General features: G+C 46.3%; 1 protein-coding gene across 1 annotated transcript in view; it reads left to right on the top strand.

The window, feature by feature from the left end:
• Positions 1 to 217: 217 nt before the first annotated feature.
• The window catches only part of HHIPL2 (HHIP like 2), a 75,210-nt gene continuing 59,028 nt past the window's right edge, over positions 218 to 16,399 (top strand). Inside the window, exons 1-3 of the mRNA XM_073671901.1 lie at positions 218 to 593; positions 8,626 to 9,275; positions 9,487 to 9,630. Coding sequence (XP_073528002.1) covers positions 267 to 593; positions 8,626 to 9,275; positions 9,487 to 9,630 — 1,121 coding nt within the window. The 5' untranslated portion in view covers positions 218 to 266. The remainder of the gene's footprint in view (positions 594 to 8,625; positions 9,276 to 9,486; positions 9,631 to 16,399) is intronic.

A 16,399-nucleotide genomic window follows, 5' to 3' on the forward strand; every position in this document is an offset into this window, starting at 1 on the left:
AATTTCACAATTCACTGAAATTCTTTGGAGGAGAAGCTGGTGGTGAAGTATCTGAATTCCTTCCATTGAAACTTGATAGGGTTAAATTAGTAGGAACAGCAAGAAGTACAATGACCAAGGAGGTGGTGGAAGTTTAGCTTGGAGTTTGGAAGGGGCTGGGCTGAGAGTAAAATAAAGAAAAAAGGTGCTAAAGATGTAGGGGTGGGGAGTGTATGGGGCTGGGATATATCTGAACACACAGGATTTAAGAGACTGGAGTGCAGCATATGAGCATCTCATCCTGGGTGGAGATGACTACATCATATCCAGTCTCAAGATGGTCCAAGCTGATGTTCCTCAGAACGTTCCTCATGGTTCCAGTCTTTACCGTCATATTCCAGACAGGTGTTCTGGCTCATCCCCAATGCTTGGACTTTGGACCTCCTTTCAAGCCAGCTATGCACTTGGAATTTTGCTCCCAGTATGAAGAATTTGGATGCTGTGACCAAGAGAAGGACAACATCATAGCTGAGAAATACTGGACCATTATGGACAACTATGACTACAAGGAGCAAGAATTGTGCGGGGGATACATCAAGGATATTTTGTGCCAGGTAAGTCATCATACATGAGATTTATGCTGTTTTGGGTAGCATTGTATTTTGCAAGAGTACTGACCTTTGCTAATTTTTAGGCTTTTCACTGCTATAATTTTTAGACTCCTATGATTTTATGAATAGTACTTTACTATAGTGTCTATAAAAACCCCATGTACCCCTATTGGACTTTTTTCTAGATTTTACTTTGTTTGACGAAATTGAAGGAAAAAAGGTGCAGGAGGTCCCAACTGGACCAAACAGATTCTAGGAACCCTTTGGGGAATAAACCAAACCAGATTTAATTAAGGTCGTTTCTTATAGTTATGTCATATCCTTAGGATATAATATGTGTGAGCCCTTGTATGTATTTATGTACACCCAAAAGGAAAAACAGAATAAAGTGGTCATATGAGGACAAAAACCATAGGGATCAGATTAAAAAAACGTTATTTATACAACCAGTGGTTAATGGGATTGCACTATACAAAGGGGTGCACACACACAATTTACAAAAAATATAATATGATTAAAACCAAAGCAAGTGAACAATCTAAAGATATATAAGTACATCAACAACTTGACCGAAAATGATTGTATATGAAGACCAATAGTGTCATTAGACACTGTAAAGCGGCCATGTTCACACTGTGCAGTAACTGAGGCAGTGACCCAAGCAAGTCCAACATAAACAGCTTTTATTCAGCCACTCACGGGTAACAGAAAAGTCCTCCGGTTCGCAGCATAAACAAAGGTTGCCGTGGGCAACGGCCGCGCCGGGCCGCTCAGAGCCTGACAGGTGCAGAGCCTTCCCAGGCGTGGGTTCAGCTACCCTCAATCCTGCTGAGCTTTCCTGCTATCCTCCTAGCAGGTTCCAACATAGAACAACACTAATCCTTAGTGCAGGGATTAAAGGACCTGTGGCAAGAGCCACTGGAAAACCCAGGTTGGAGGAAGGAGGCCGCCCCACTGCCTTCCTGTAGCCTCCTCCAAGAAATGAAGGCCCTGCCGGGTTTTACTTAATCTGCCTTAGCCAGATAGCCTGACCAGGTCAATGCTCACCTTCATTCCTGCACTGCAGCCGCAGCTGTGTCTGTGACTGCAATGCACTCCAATGGGTTTAATAGGTCTCTGTACACATTCTGGGGGATATATAATGTCCCTCGTATACGATCCCGGTCACTGCCTCACAACATAGACTAAGATTGAAACCAATTGTTGCATATATTTACTTGTATATATTTATATGTCCACTAGATGGTGTAAAGGTGAACACAATGGTGCTGACCTCGTATTGCAAAAAAACACACACAATTGTGTTGATAGCATTCAGCTGCCAGCTATGAGGTATGGGGGTGTATGTGTGTGGAGTTGCCACTCAAGTAAATACATGAACAGAGTAACTAAATACAGTGGGTACGGAAAGTATTCAGACCCCTTTAAATTTTTCACTCTTTGTTTCATTGCAGCCATTTGGTAAATTCTAAAAAGTTCATTTTTTTCTCATTAAAGTTCACTCTGCACCCCATCTTGACTGAAAAAAAAAACAGAAATGTAGAAATTTTTGCAAATTTTTGAAAAAAGAAAACATGAATTATCGCATGGTCATAAGTATTCAGACCCTTTGCTCAGACACTCATATTTAAGTCACATGCTGTCCATTTCCTTGTGATCCTCCTTGAGATGGTTGTACTCCTTCATTGGAGTCCAGCTGTATTTAATTAAACTAATACAACTTGATTTGGAAAGGCACATGACGCGCCCCCTGGGCCGTGGGGTACCCGGTGCCGGGCCGGTAGATGCTGGGGGTTGTAGTCACAGTGGCGGTGACCCGGTCCGTGACCCAGGGCGGTCAATCCAAGGGAAATTATATGTATAGGTTTTATTAAAGAGTCCGACTACGCCACCTGTGGAATGTGGCTAAAGGGGGCCGTCCGCTGCGGAACAGTCCTCTGAAGCTGGTGGTGTTGCAGCAAGGATGTTATGACTCCCCACAGGAAGAGTTAGCTTCAGGGCAGGGTGTGGATGTTGGTGGTTGTGCAGGGTGTCGTAGTGCAGTAATAACCACAGAGTCAGTATAGTGCAGTCCCAGGGTCTTTACTGATGACAATTAGGCAAGCCTGGATTGGGGGTACTGACTAGAGGTAAGAGTCCGGTCAGCCTGGAAGCAAACATTGAGTCCTCCTTGCCAGGTGAAGTTGTAGGCCTCCCCTTCTCACTATACTCTTTGGCTTTGCTGCCTGTAGCGGTGCTATAGCCCACGTCCCTGAGTGTAACGTTCTGTGCTCACCCGTATGGCTTGCAGCTCGGGCCTTACTCATGCGCTGCTCCCTCGTAGCGGTGCTGGTCCCTCTGTGCTGCTGAGCCTCCGGGCATCTGATGGGGCCAGGAGACCTTCAATCTCCTGCCCTACGGTATCTGCTGCTGGGCCTTCAGTGCCCCACAACCTCGGACTCCGGTGTCCGGTCCTCTGTGTTTCTCTAGCTAGGACGAGCTACCTCATCTCCAGTCCCTAGCTCTTGTCTCCTCGATGTCCTAAACTCAACTCCTCACACTAAGACTAACTAACCCCACCCCCAGATATCAGTTGCCAAGGGGAGGTGCTCCCCTTGCTGGTCTGGAGCCAGGAAAGTGTTGCATGTTTAGTATCCCTGACTAGGGAACCTCTGCTTGCTTCTAGGCATGGCATTACCTCTTTTTAGGGAAGCAAAGCCACTGTGGCAACTGGACCCCCGGGGTGCCACATACACACCTGATTATGTAAGACCTCACAGCTCACAGTGCATGTCAGACCAAATGAGAATCATGAGCTCAAAGGAACTGCCCAAGGAGCTCAGAGACAGAATTGTGGCACGGCACAGATCTGGCCAAGGTTACAAAAGAATTTCTGCAGTACTCAAGGTTCCTAAGAGCTCAATGGCCTCCATAATCCTTAAATTGAAGAAGTTTGGGACCACCAGAAGTTTTCCTAGACCTGGTCGTCCGGCCAAACTAAGCAATCGTGGGAGAAGAGCCTTGGTGAGAGAGGTAAAGAAGAACCCCAAGATCACTGTGGCTGAGCTCCAGAGATGCAGTAGGGAGATGGGAGAAAGTTCCACAAAATCAACTATCACTGTAGCCCTCCACCAGTCGGGCCCTTATGGCAGAGTGGCCCGTCCGAAGCCTCTCCTCAGTGCAAGACATATGAAAGCCCGCATAGAGTTTGATCAAAAACACATGAAGGACTCCCAGACTATGAGAAATAAGGTTCTCTGGTCTGATGAGACGAAGAGAGAACTTTTTGGTGATAATTCTAAGCGATATGTATGGCGAAAACCACGCACTGCTCATCACCTGCCCAATACAATCCCAACAGTGAAACATGGTGGTGGCAGCATCATGCTATGGGGGTGTTTTTTAGCTGCAGGGACAGGACGATTGGTTGCAATTGAAGGAAACATGAATGCAGCCAAGTACATAGATATCCTGGATGAAAATGTCTTCCAGAGTGCTCTGGACCTCAGACTTGGCCGAAGGTTCACCTTCCAACAAGACAATGACCTTAAGCACACAGCTAAAATAACAAAGGAGTGGCTTCAAAACAGCTCTGTGACCATTCTTGATTAGCCCAGCTAGAGCCCTGACCTAAACCCAATTGAGCATCTCTGGAGAGACTTGAAAACGACTATCCACCAACGTTCAACATCCAACCTGACGGAACTGGAGAGGATCTGCAAGGCAGAATGGCAGAGGATCCCCAAATCCAGATGTGAAAAACTTGTTGCATCATTACCAAGAAGACTCATGGCTGTACTAAAAAGGGTGCTTCTTCAAAGGGTCTGAATATTTATGACCATGTGATATTTCAGTTTTTCTTTTTTAATAAATTTGCAAAAATTTCTACATTTCTGTTTTTTTCAGTCAAGATGGGGTGCAGAGTGTACTTTAATGAGAAAAAAAATGAACTTATTAGAATTTACCAAATGGCTGCAATGAAACAAAGAGTGAAAAATTTAAAGGGGTCTGAATACTTTCCGTACCCACTGTATAAATTAATAACCTTTCTGAGTATAGTACAACTCCACAACAACCTCCCAACACCGGGGCAAACAAGCTATATACTGTCAATCACACTAGTAAGCATGATGCAAAAATCGTAATGCAAAAGACAAGGACATATAAAGTCTATGTGCACTGTCCATTTTAAGAATGAAGAACAGACTGGTGGACAAAAAACATAAATAAATGCAATATGGTCATATACTCGATTTATAAATGGAGGAAGTACCGAGGGCCAGGAAGATTGTGCGTGGCATGCCAAACACCGACGCGCGTTTCGGATGCTGCTCCTTCGTCAGGGGGAGTTTTAGACTCATACTCTTGATTTTATGAATAGTACATTACTATAGTGTCTATAAAAACCCCATGTACCCCTATTGGAGTTTTTTTTAGATTTTACATTGTTACATTGTTTTGAAGGAAAAAAGAGCACGAGGTCTCAAAAGAACCAATTAGATTCTAGGAACCCCCTGGGGAATAAACCAAACCAGATTTAATTAAGGTCATACTTCCATCTTACACTCCCTGACAGAAGTTATGTCGCTTATCCATGTTATGTCAATAAAAGCTTATAACTTGACGTTAAATTCATCCATTGGTTTTATAAATTACTCTTTTGAAAGCTGAAACCCTCCCAAATTTGGTTTAGGTTAAGAAAATAAATTGTCATCAATGCTGAAATGTTGATCATTTAATGAACACAGAATGGTCAGATTTTGACAAGACAAAAGTTTTGTCGCCTGGTCATATAATGCACCCAATCCTAGTTTACATCCTCACCAGTGCTCAGTAAATGATCGGTTAATTAGTGGGTGTGTATAAAAAGAAACCCAGCACCCCAGACCTTCACTTGAACTGCAACTTGAGCTCTGACAAAATGCCAAAAATCCACCCTGCGACCAAAGCCTTCATTATCAAGAGGCTCAAGACCAGATCCACTGCAGAGGTGGCTGGCACCTTTAATATGTCTCAGCGTCAAGTACAAAGAATTAAAAAAAGATTTGAAGAGACTGGAGATGTGTTTGATAAGCCCAGATCCAGCAGACCCCGCAAGACAACTGCTCAGGAGGAACGTTTGTTGGTTAGAAAATCCAAAGCAAGCCTCTCTTCCACTGCAGCAGAGCTCCAACAGGCCTGGTCACCTCAAGTCTCTGTGTCAACTAGAACAGTTTGTAGGATTCTGTCTCGAAATGGCCTTCATGGTCGAATCAGTGCCCAGAAGCCAGCACTAAACAAAAGGCAAATAAAAAAACGTGTGGTATTTGCAAGGTCCCACAGCCTGCTAAACAGATGGACGCTGGAAAAGTGGCAGAAGGTGGATTTCTCTGATGAATCTTAAGTAGAATTACACCACAGCCGCCGCAAATACTGCAGGAGACCTACTGGAGCCTGTATGGATCCAAAATACACCCAGAAAACAGTTAAATTTGGTGGTGGAAAGATCATGGTCTGGGGTTACATTTAGTTTGGGGGTGTGCGAAACATTTGCAAGGTGGAAGGCAATATCAATAGCCTAAAATATCAAGAAGTATTAGCTACCTCTTACATTCCAAATCATAAAAGAGGTCAAATTCTGCAGCAGGATGGTGCTCCATCTCATCCATCCATCTCTACAACAAAGTTCCTCCAGGCAAAAAAGATCAAGGTGCTCAAGGACTGGCCAACCCAGTCACCAGACATGAACATCATTGAGCATGTTTGGGGTAGGTTGAAAGAGGAAGCTTGGAAGACAAAACCAAAGAATCTAGAAGAACTCTGGGAGGCATGTAAGACTGCATTCTATGCTATTCCTGATGACTTCATTAATAAATAGTATGAATCATTGTTGAACCACATGGATGCAGTCCTTCAAGCTCATGGAAGTCACACAAAATATTAAATATGACTCTAATAGCACCACAACTTCATTCACCAATGTTATGCCACATATATTTGTATTTTAAGATAATTATTTGTTTGAATATCACATTACTTTCTGTGGGTGACAAAACTTTTGTCTTACCAAAATCTGACCATTCTGTGTTCACTTAAATGATCAATATTTCAGCATTTATACCAATTTATTTTCTTAACCTAAACCAAATTTTGGAGGGTTTCAGCTTTTAAAAGAGTAATTTATAAAACCAATGGATGAATTTAACGTTCGGTTATAAGCTTTTATTTACATAACCTGGATAAGCGACATAACTTCTGTCAGGGAGTGTATAGTTATGTCATATCCTTAGGATATACTATAATACGTGTGAGCCCTTGTATGCATTCATGTGCATATGTGTGCGTTTATGTATGTCTGTATTTGTTTGTCTGTATTTGTGTGTGTATATATGTATATATGTGGATGCATGTCAGAGTCCTTATTATACCGGGGTCTTTTCATTTGGCAGTGGGGTATTTTGTCCAATGTGGTGCACAATCATTTAGGGTACAAATACCCAGACAGTGTCTGAATATCAGTGTCATATAGTGCTGTGCCTTATGTGGCACTTTTATTGAGCATTAAAGGGGAGACAGCAATGTATGGCTGTGAAAGTGATTTGGTCAAATTATGGCACTGTTATTTGGGCACTGTGCTACAAATTACACAACGACTTGACACAAGTCATGATGTCATGTGTGGTGGCACTGCCTATAGCTAAAGAGGAACTGAGCCTGCCTAAAAGAGTGAGGGGAGTTACTATAATTCTAGGGGTCTGATGTGGAGTCTGAATATTGGAGTCTGGGTTCTGAATATTGGCGTTTGGTCTGGAGTCTGAATATTGGGTTCTGGGGTCTGAGAATTGCGGTCTGGTTTGGGGTCTGAATATTGGGTTCTAGTCTGGGGTCTGAATTTTGGGGGTTTGGTCTGAATATTGAGTTCTGGGATCTGAATATTGGGGTCTGCGGTCTGAATTTTTTGGAGTTCGGTCTGGGGTCTGAATATTGGGTTCTGGGGTCTGAGTATTGCTGTCTGGTTTTGGACCTGAATATTGGGGTCTGACTATTGAGGTCTTTTCTGAGCATTGAATTAAGGAGTCTGTTTTGGGGTCTAAATATTAGGGTCTGGTTTGGGGCCTGAATATTGGGTTCTGGAGTCTTGTTTGGATTCTGAATATTGGAGTCTGGTCAGGGGTCTGAATATTGGGGTCTAGTCTGGGGTCTGAATATTGAGTTCTAGGGTCTGAGTCTGGTTTGGGAACTGAATATTGAGGTCTGAATATTGGGGTATGGTTTGAGCTATAAATATTGAAGTCTGGTGTGGGGTCGGAGTATTGAAGTCTAGTCAGGGGTTGGAATATTGAGGTTAGGTGAGTGAGTATTGGGTTGTGAGGTCTGAGTATTGCGGTCTGGTCTGAGGTCTGCATATTGGGTTCTAGTTCTAGGGTCTGAATACTGGGGTCTGGTCTAGGGTCTGAATATTGGAGTCTGGAGTTAGAATATTGGGGTTTAATTTGGGGTATCAATATTGGGGTTTGAATTGTGAGGTGTGGTTTAGGTCTGAATGATAAGGTATGAATTTGGACTCTGTTTTTACATCTGACATATTGGGTTAGGACTAGATTCTAAATGATGGGGTCTGAATTTTGGAATCTGTTCTAGCACCTGAATTATGAGATTTCATATGGGGTCTAAATTGTAAAGTCTTTCTAGTATTATTGAGATATTCAAGTGTACAAGAATTTCCAGCAGCTAGCCACAGGATAGGCAGCATAGGAGTTATGGCCATATGTCCCTTGGTTCTCTTTTGGCCTCAAGACCCTGGCCAGAAGGTTTGGAGCAGTAGGGTACATAGCTGACCAGTGGCTCCATTCAACTCTCACATGCCAGTATTGCAGCCACAGAAAAACTAGAGGAGAAAGAGACCATATCAGGTCACACCCTGGTAAAACCATATCTTCTCAAAGTCGTAACATCCCTGAAAAAAATGATCAAATGAAGAGTAAAATTTCTGAAAAAGGTTGTAGACTACGAGACCACAGAGACTGTTGACATTCTTTCCATACTATGTTCTTGATTAGACGTTCATCTCTTTCAGGAGTGTTCTCCATATGCTGCCCATTTATATGACGCTGAAGACCCCAGAACACCACTCATGGCTCTCCCTGGTCTCTGTTTTCCATATTGCTCAGACTTCTATTTTAACTGCCATAGCACCATCTCACTAATGACTGATGACAAGAGAATATTGGAGTCCGCGAAGGACAGAGATCAGTTTTGTCATCTCCTTGAGCTACCGGATCCGGACTATTGTTTTCCAGATGTGATACAAAACATGGACTTGAATAACAACCTTGGGGCTGTAGTTGAGGACCAAGAAGGCTGTCTGAAAATGTGTCTAATCGAGGTGGCCAATGGGTTGAGGAACCCAGTGTTGATGATCCACGCTAATGATGACACCCATAGAATGTTTGTGGCCGAGCAGGTTGGCATAGTCTGGGTCTATCTACCCAATGGTGACCGGTTAGAAGAACCCTTTCTATACCTGCAGGAGAGTGTGGTGTCGAGTCCATGGCACGGAGATGAGCGGGGATTTCTTGGAATGGCGTTCCATCCAAAATTCCGACGGAATGGGAAATTTTATGTTTATTATTCCGTAGTTGATGATGAATACGTGGAGAAAATACGAATAAGTGAATTCCGAGTGTTGCACTATGACATTAATAGGGCGGATCGAAATTCCGAAAGGTAAACTGTGCTGCATTGTATAGTTGATTGGGGTCTATTAAAATAAGTTATATTGGTCATATAGTGAGATATGGTAATCTCTGACCAACTCCCACTTAAAATGCAGGATCCCTTTAAGATACATTTTGGAATGATGAATGTAAGACATGTATTGTTCGACAATGAAATTACCCCTTTGATATATTTTTTTTATTTGACTTGTTGTCCACAGAATAATTTTGGAGGTTGTGGAACCGTACAGAAACCACAATGGGGGGCAAATACTTTTTGGTTTGGATGGATATCTGTACATATTCACAGGAGATGGAGGGGAGCTTGGAGATCCACATGGAGAATTTGGAAATGCACAGAACAAGTAAGAGACAAGAATATTTTTCCTAGACACGGACAATAAGGCATATTTATGAAAAGTCTCCACATGTTTGGTGCGTAAAACTTGGACTCTCAGTCTTAGTTTTAGACATTTTTATGATTATAGTACACACACATTCATAAACTTTGTTCAAAAGTAAGAATTGGTGTACTATGGACCAACATTTTTGTGTTGTTCACCTCTGGGGACAATTTTTTCTTCTTACATAAATGCATGTATTAGGAGCAAAAAAAAAAATAATTTTCGCAATTCGGTTTCATCAAAAATGTTGCACCGTTTGGCTTTGACAGGCTCTTTGTATCCCTGATCATTCAACTTTGATGTGGTCTGAGGTCATAAACCAGCTGAGAGGAGCTCAAAGAAAAGACAGATTGAAAAGTAAGGGATTCTCCTATTGGATCGTCAAAAAGCGCTCACTGACTGATTCACAGTTAACTCATTTTGAAGCCAAAACAGACAATGTAACACAGAGGCTACATTCTGAATGAAATCAAATTACAAAAATGATTTTTAGCCAAAAGTATGTGCATTTAGAGAGAAACTGTCAGCGTGATTTTATAGTGTAAAGTAAAGACATGGCTGTAAAGGTGCTGTAATACTGATAAATTGATTCCTTTAGTGAAGAAATCCACTTTGTGATTTTGCTTTAATCACCATCTGAAGTTTTCTGTTAATTAGATTTCGGTGCACAGGGGCTGGACTGTGCACTGGGTTTTCTCCTCCCTGTCTGTGATTCCCCGGCCCTCCGCCTACCTCCGGTCTGTGATTCCCCGGCCCTCCGCCTGCCTCCGGTCTGTGATTCCCCGGCCCTCCACCTGCCTCCGGTCTGTGATTCCCTGGCCCCTCTGCCTGCCTCCGGTCTGTGATTCCCCGGCCCTCCGCCTGCCTCCGGTCTGTGATTCCCTGGCCCCTCTGCCTGCCTCCGGTCTGTGATTCCCCGGCCCTCCGCCTGCCTCCGGTCTGTGATTCCCCGGCCCTCCGCCTGCCTCCGGTCTGATTCCCGGGCCCTCCGCCTGCCTCCGGTCTGTGATTCCCCGGCCCTCCGCCTGTCTCCGGTCTGTGATTCCCTGGCCCTCTGCCTGTCTCCGGTCTGTGATTCCCCGGCCCTCCGCCTGTCTCCGGTCTGTGATTCCCCGGCCCTCCGCCTGTCTCCGGTCTGTGATTCCCCGGCCCTCTGCCTGTCTCGGGTCTGTGATTCCCCGGCCCTCCGCCTGTCTCCGGTCTGTGATTCCCCGGCCCTCCGCCTGTCTCCGGTCTGTGATTCCCCGGCCCTCCGCCTGCCTCCGGTCTGTGGTTCCCCGGCCCTCCGCTAGCCTCCGGTCTGTGGTTCCCCGGCCCTCCGCCTGCCTCCGGTCTGTGATTTTTCCGGCCCCTCCGCCTGTCTCCGGTCTGTGAATGACGGGTCACTGCTGAGATTTCATACAGAGGATGCAGGTCATTCACAGATCAGAGGCAGGTGGAGGGACCGGAAAAATCACAGAGCGGAGGGTCGGGGAATCACAGACCGGAGGCTGGCGGCAGGCTCGGACTGGGGTGTCTGGGGCCCACAGGAGAAATTGACTCTAAGGGCCCACCCTACAGCCAGGGCCGGCGTCAGCACCCGGCGCACCCGGGCAAGTGCCGGGGCCCTGAGCAGGCGGAGGGGCCCACTGCCATTGGGCACCTGCCGCGCTATGGGACCAGTGAGCGGTGCGGTGCCGGTGTCAGCGCCCGCCACCCCCCCCCCCGCTTGCTCAGGGCCCCGGCAGCCGGCACAATACTTACCCCTCCCCGTGCGTCCGCAGCGTCTTCCATGTCCTCTGACTGTGACGTCTCAGGTCAGAGGGCGCGGTGATGTCTTTACACCGCGTGCGCTCTCTCCTGACCTGTCACAGTGCAGAGCGGGAAGACGCGGGCGACGCTGGAGTCCGGAGCAGCGCCAGCAGCAGGTAAGAAGTGAGGGGAGTATTGGATTTTTTATTTTTTTCATGTATGGGGACATGGGGCATTATATGGTAGGGGGGTGTGTGACATCCTGCATGGGGCATTAATCATAAGGTGAGGGGGGGTGCGACATCCTGCATGGGGCATTATAAGAGGGGGAGGGGGGAAGTGACATCCTGCATGGGGCATTATAAGAGGGGGAGGGGGGAAGTGACATCCTGCATGGGGCATTATAAGAGGGGGAGGGGGAAGTGATATCCTGCATGGGGCATTATAAGGGGGGGTGACATCCTGCATGAGGCATTATAAGAGGGGGAGGGGGAAAGTGACATCCTGCATGGGGCATTATAAGAGGGGGAGGGGGGAATTGACATCCTGCATGGGGCATTATAAGGGGGGGTGACATCCTGCATGGGGCATTATAGGGGGGGTGACATCCTGCATAGGGCATTATAAGGGGGGGTGACATCCTGCATGGGGCATTATAAGGAGGGTGGGTATGTGACATACTGCATAGGGCATTATAAGGATGGTGGGTGTGTGACATACTGCATGGAGCATTATAAGGGAGGGGGTGGTCTGACATCCTGCATGGGGCATTAAAGGGGGAGAAGTGACATCCTGCAAGGGGCATTATATGGGGGGGGAGAGGTGACATCCTGCATGGGACATTATATGGAGGGGGAAGAGGTGACATCCTGCATAGGGCATTAAAAGGGGGGGGTGACATCCTGCATGGGGCATTATAAGGGGGGGTGACATCCTCCATGGGGCATTATAAGGGGGGAACAGCCTGCATGGAGCGTTAAATGGGGGCCAGTATTCCGTATGGAGCATTATATGGGGGCCAGTATTCTGTATGAAGCGTTATATGGGGACCAGTATCCTGTATGGAGCGTTATATGGGGACCAGTATCCTGTATGGAGCGTTATATGGAGACCAGTATCCTGTATGGAGCATTATATGGGGACTAGTATCCTGTATGGAGCATTTTATGGGGGCCAGTATTCTGTATGGAGCGTTATATGGGGACAGTATCCTGTATGGGGCATTATATGGGGGCTAGTAATCTGTATGGAGCATTATATGGGGACCAGTATCCTCTATGGAGCATTTTATGGGGGTCAGTATCCTGTATGGAGCATTATATGGGGTCCATTATACTGTATGGAGGACTATACTGTCCGGTCTGCACTGTGCGCTGTGAGGATTCGCCGGTTTCTGAGCTATTGTAGAATTTACAATAGATATCGCGCATGTAATGTAAGACGTGAAATCTTTGCATTGTACTATATATATATTTCTCTGCGGTATCTGTGCATCATGAATCGTGGTATGTGCTAAAGAGGCCACTGAGACTCTTTCGCCCGGGGCCCACAAAAACCTGGAGCCGGCCCTGCCTACAGCCATATGCACATACCTGTTAGCCGTTACCCCTGTTATAGTGGAGCGTCGCCTGTAAAACACAGACGGCTCCTGCACAACTACTATGCGCATACTATAACTGTGATGTACAATTACGGTAGTTTACGTATAGGTGTTCTTTGGTGAAAACAAGTTATCACCGATCCACAGGTTAGGTAGGAGATAACTTATTGATCGGTGGAATCCGACCATTGAAAACCACACTGATCGGAAGATGGGGGAACTTTTATCCCTGACCGGAAACTTTTATCCCCATTTTATAATGGAGCTGCACGTGGGGCGTCTGACCGCAGCCTCATTCATTCTCTTTGGGGCTTCCAGAAAAAAAACAAGAGCAGCGCTCGCAGCCACTGAGGGAATGAATGGATCAGTGGTCGAGTTGCCCATGAGCTCCAGACTAATGGGGAGAAAAGCTCCACATTCTGTAGATAGGTGCAGGTCCCAGCAGTCAGACCCCCACTAATCAATAACATCCTTAGGCCATGTTCACACATTCGGTGTTTGGTCAGAATTTTACATCACTTATTTATAAGCCAAATCAAGGAGTGGGACAATCAGAGGAAAAGTATAATAGAAACACGTCACCACTTCTGTATTTATCACCCACTCCTGGTTTTGGTTTACAAATACTGATGTAAAATCCTGACCAAATACTGAACGTGTGAATGTGGCCTTAGGATAAGCGATTACTTGTTTTCACCGGAAAAGTGCATATTTGCTATTGTGTAATAGACACAGGACAGGGAGGGGTTAAATGTCAAAGTAATTAATCTCTATGGGAAATAAAGAATCTTCTACTTATTGATATCAGAGAGAACAAGTGAATCCTTCATACACAATGTATTCTCCTATACCAAGACCAAAAATACCACATAGAAGGGGAGAAATACCGTCACACTATGACCAGACCACATATTACCACCACATAGTGACCGAATAATACCACATACAAGGGACAAAAACCAACACACCATGGCCCGACCGCATATTACCACGATATAGTGACCGAATAATACCACATACAAAGGAGAAATACCCCCACACTATGACCAGACCACATATTACCACCACATAGTGACTGAATAATACCACATACAAGGAACAAATACCGCCACATCATGACCAGACCACATATTACCACCACATAGTAACCGAATAATACCACATTCAAGGGACAAATACCGCTATGCTATCACTGGACCACATATTACCACTACATAGCAACCGAATAATACCACATACAAAGGAACAAATACCGCCACATCGTGACCAGACCACATATTACCACCACATACACGTGACAAATACCACCATACCGGGACCAGACCACACGTTAGCATTACATAGTCACCGAATAATACTACCATAAGGATCATGAATAAAAAACACAATACTAATGCACAGGAGCTCTGTATACAGTGTATAGTGTCAGTGTACAGATAACACACTGACTCACCAGTGACATCTCTAGTTGAATTCCTTCATCTTTGCTTTTCTTCTTCATCCGGCACAGACCACCATCACTTCTTCTATCCAGGACTTGTCGCTGCAGAAAATAACACACAGTCATCGATAGCTGATCATTTCTACAGCACATTCCCACTTATTCCCGATTTCTACACTACAGCAGATGAAGAAAAAAAGCGACATAGTGCCGCCCTGCACAGTAACAGGACCCCTCTTTTGTTACCCCCCCATGGAGAACAGTATCCTCAAAAATAAATGATATTACAGTAGTAATGTTCCCTACAGTAATTATGTCCCCACTTGCCACCATAAACTAATAATACCTCATTCTGGCCCCCATACTGTAATTGTCACCCATCCTGGCCCCCTTTACAGTATTTAATAATATCCCCCATCCTAGGCTCCCATGTATCTCCCCCACCGATCCTGGGCCTGTATGTATCCCCTCCACCCATCCTGGGCCTGTATGTATCCTCTCCCACCGATCCTGGGCCTGCATGTATCCCCTCCACCCATCCTGGGCCTGTATGTATCCTCTCCCACCCATCCTGGGCCTGTATGTATCCCTCCCACCCATCCAGGGCCTGTATGTATCCCCCAACCATCCTGGGCCTGTATGTATCACCCCCCCCCCCCATCATGGGCCCCTATGTATCATTCTCTCCCTCTCCATCATGGGCCCCTATGTAGCACCCCCCATCATGGGCCCCTATGTATCATTCTCTCTCCATCATGGGCCCCTATGTAGCACCCCCCATTATGGGTCCCTACGTAGTATCTTCCTCCCCCCCATCATGGGCCCCTACGTAGCATCCGATCCCTCATGTTCCCCTATATAGCATGATCTCCCTCATGTGCCCCTATATAGCATCTCCCTCCCCATCATGTGCCCCTATATAGCATCTCCCTCCCCATCATGTGCCCCATATGGCATCTCCCTTCCCATCATGTGCCCCTATATAACATCTCCCTCCCCATCATGTGGCCCTATATAGCATCTCCCTCCCCATCATGTGACCCTATATAGCATCTCCCTTCCCATCATGTGCCCCATATATAGCATCTCCTTCCCAATCATGTGCCCCTATATAGCATCTCCTCCCCATCATGTGCCCCTATATAGCATCTCCTCCCCATCATGTGCCCCTATATAGCATCTCCCTCCCCATCATGTGCCCCTATATAGCATCTCCCTTCCCATCATGTGCCCCTATATAGCATCTCCCTCCCCATCACGTGTCCCTATATGGCATCTCCCTCCCCATCATGTGCCCCTATATAGCATCTCCCTTCCCATCATGTGCCCCTATATAGCATCTCCCTCCCCATCATGTGCCCCTATATAGCATCTCCCTCCCCATCATGTGCCCCTATATAGTATCATCTCTCCCTCCCCATTCACTCACTACCCTGCCCATTCATAAAAAAAAAAAAAATCTTCTTACCTTCCTGTGCTCCCCTGGTGGCGTCCTCTGCAGCGTCAAGTCGGTGTGGTCTTCTACAGGGCCGCCGACCGATCAGAGGCTGCGCGCTTCGGTGTGGTCTTCTACAGCCCGCCGGCCAGAGGCCTCTTCAGATCACTGCTATGCGCTGCACACTGACGTCAGCGTCTGGTGTATAGCCGTGACATTCAATGTCTGCCGGCCTATCAGAGGCCGAACGCTGATGCGCGCAGCTTTGATTGGCTGGCGGCCTTTGAACGTCAATGCTATGCGCCATCTGTGCGCAGCGCATAGCAGAAGACAGCAGATGTCACCGGCGGCGGCGGCCGCCATCATCTAGAGGAGGTTAAGTGGTGCGCTGAGCACGCGGCAGCCTCTAATAGGCCGGCTGTGACACACTGGGGACACGGAGCGCACAGGGGGATCTCTCGGTGTCCCGGTGGGCCAGTCAAACGCTGGCAGGGGCTGAGGAATCACAGACCGGAGGCAGGCG

This window comes from Phyllobates terribilis, unplaced genomic scaffold, assembly GCF_046119375.1.
Source record: "Phyllobates terribilis strain yellow unplaced genomic scaffold, ASM4611937v1 Scaffold_3__8_contigs__length_932513732, whole genome shotgun sequence".
NCBI lineage: Eukaryota > Metazoa > Chordata > Amphibia > Anura > Dendrobatidae > Phyllobates > Phyllobates terribilis.